This window comes from Epinephelus moara, chromosome 1, assembly GCF_006386435.1.
Source record: "Epinephelus moara isolate mb chromosome 1, YSFRI_EMoa_1.0, whole genome shotgun sequence".
In the NCBI taxonomy this organism is placed as follows: domain Eukaryota; kingdom Metazoa; phylum Chordata; class Actinopteri; order Perciformes; family Serranidae; genus Epinephelus; species Epinephelus moara.
In genome coordinates, this window is record NC_065506.1 from 41,013,912 (window position 1) to 41,016,667 (window position 2,756).

The window sequence follows — 2,756 nt, forward strand, 5'->3', positions numbered from 1 at the left end:
GGGTTCTTGAGGCAAATGTGTTCCTCATGAGGAGAGGCATCTCTGTGCAAAGTTTCATGTCTCTACGACATACGGGGCATGAGATATGCCCATTCAAAATTTGACATTTCAATCGGTTGCTATAGCGCCCCCCTTTGGCCAATTGATGTAATATTGCTTCATTCACATCCTCCCATGACCCTCTACTGCTGTGCCAAATTTCACATGGATTGACCAAGTCAGTGAGGAGAAAAACGTGGAACAGACACACACACACACCCACAGACGGAGTTTTCATCATTATATAGTAAGATTATTCTACTAGTGCCACTATTACTGGTACTGCTATTGTTCTTCAAATAGGTTAGTCGTCCTCTTCCTTTAATGACAAATATACAGCCAATCAGGGTAGCTGGGGCCACTGCACTAAAGCTATCACTACTAATGCTGTTAGTGCTAAGCATCTCCTGTTATTGCTGAGACTACTATCCTACTTTGACGACTTCCACTGCTCTTACTGCTGCTACCACTACTAATACTATATTGTTACAAGTCCTAATATTTCTAGTACTACTGCCATTGCTTCTAATATTACTACATACTACTACTGCTACTACTATGCTGCTGCTATACCACTACCACTAAATCCACAATTGCCTTTATTACAGCTACTGCTGCCTATTTAGTATAGAACAGTAATAGTGCTTCTACTATAGCGTACTGCTACCACACAATTACTCTACAACCAGGCTACTATTTACTCCTACTACTAGCCTTTGAGTATTGCTGCTAAAATACATACAAAGTGTGCATGTTATGTTGGTGAATTATGAACACTAACAGTTTAAAGAACCAAATGAAAGCTCAGCCTTCAGTACTTACAGTACTGGTTGGAGATGCGGTAGGGTACGTAGACGTTGCCATCGGTGGCTTTAGGCCACAGGCAGCCTCGTGCTGTGCAGGGATCGGCGTTCTGGAAACCGTCTGGCACTGCTATGTCTCCATACATCACCAGAGGATCGTCAAAGTTCTTTCCTGCAAAATGACACGAAGATACTCAAGTTTTCTTTTTTTCCTGGCACTGCATTTCATATTCTTGATCTTGCTGTGTTACAGGCAGGTCAAATCTGGGTCTGATACAACCTCTCCTTCCTCACTGATGGTTCTGTTAGCATCTGCTGTATACTTCCAGGTATGAAGTGTAACACCAGCTTTGTATTTTTGTCCTACATTTAAGTTTATATTATCATAACTGTACATTTGCTGCTGAATGATAAGTTGCCATGGAGATGAACATACCAACATTAACATTGGCCTTCTCTAACAGCGTGGAGATACCGAGATCCTCATCCTCGTTGTTGTTGCCTTTGGAACAGAAACAATTTGTTCACGTGTCAGTTACATGATGTACGACTATATATTTACAGGATTTTACAGTCTGAAAAGCAGCCATGTCTCACCAGACGACTCGTCACCCTTTTCAGAAGAGTCCTGTAATACGACACAGAGTAAAAATTAAATTTGAGGCTGTAAAATTTCAGATTGTATCACATTTCATTACAAATTGTGGCATTGAAAAATGCATGTATTCATCCAATTAGTGTCAGCTAATGTAAAGTGTGTGCTGATGCTTACCTGTATGGTAAAACTGTGCACGGAGCAGAGGAAGACACCGAGCACAGCAGCCTGGAGGATCATGGCTGGTTATCAGGCGGCAGCAGCAGACTGAGACAAAGCCTGGGGAAACAGATGTGTTACAACTTATATAGGTGGCAGTCCCAAGTCACTGTCATCCTATAAAGCATGCTGGTCACTAAACGTTGACAAATTCAGCTCAACTGGAACTGGCAGTTATTGCTTAAAGCGGATTGTGTAAGATGTGGGCTTTGTTTTGTTCTTTTCTTTCCTGTTTGCCCCTGGACAGGAGCAGCTCACACACTTATCTGCTTTGGGGCTCAAACATGTAAAACACATCTTAGTTTATTACTCTCAAGGTGATACTACTGTCTTTAGGAGGCTGCACCTTTTAAAGCTAGTGCAAAGGCAGTGATATTTTAGGAAAGGAAACAATCTGAGGCACGTATTGGTACCAACCATGTCAGCATAGCTTGTCATGAAGGGGGCTAAATAACACTCCAAAGTTGCAAGGGAACAACTGGCGTAGCCATTTTCAATAGAGTCCCTTGAACTCTCACCTCAAGATATCTCAATGAAAATGGGTTCTGTGGTTACCCACAAATCTCCGCTAAACTTGAGTAGGCTTGTTCCCTTTAAATGTTTTGTTCCTTAAAATCAATGTACTCAAATTAAAGCAGTATATTTGTCTATTTAAGGACAATCAGCCTATCTGAAGAACAATTAATCATCTAACACCTGCATATACAGATACACATTAGAAAAGGATTGTCGTGGAACTCAAAATGTTAACTGTACCAGTATTAGTCTATGCACATCAGATAATTAGTAACATTAACTGTTCTTTCTTTTAGCAGGATTATACTTGTGCGTCAGCTCTATGGAGAGCCTACGCCGTTGTGAGCATTTATACTTGTGCGCTGGTGTGTCTGTGTCATTCTGCAGTTAGACCTCCAAAACCCTAGTTGGTGGCTGTTAAGTGCTGTTAAGTTTAGTTGATTCAAAACACACACTAAACATGGCTTAATAGAGACAGTTTCAAACACAAGTACACAAATCAGCTTCACTATAACTCGCAGCATTCACAGACAAAGTGTTTGTCTGTTGCTGGACACATTTTCTCCACAAATACAACATGCTTA

The 2,756-nt window shown here is 41.0% G+C and overlaps 1 protein-coding gene across 1 annotated transcript in view; it reads right to left on the minus strand.

The window, feature by feature from the left end:
* LOC126389756 (hatching enzyme 1.2-like) overlaps window positions 1-1,770 on the minus strand; it is a 10,916-nt gene extending 9,146 nt beyond the window's left edge. Inside the window, exons 1-4 of the mRNA XM_050043617.1 lie at window positions 1,615-1,770; window positions 1,440-1,470; window positions 1,279-1,344; window positions 862-1,014 (exon numbers count right to left, since the gene is read on the minus strand). Coding sequence (XP_049899574.1) covers window positions 862-1,014; window positions 1,279-1,344; window positions 1,440-1,470; window positions 1,615-1,677 — 313 coding nt within the window. The 5' untranslated portion in view covers window positions 1,678-1,770. The remainder of the gene's footprint in view (window positions 1-861; window positions 1,015-1,278; window positions 1,345-1,439; window positions 1,471-1,614) is intronic.
* Window positions 1,771-2,756: the final 986 nt, after the last annotated feature.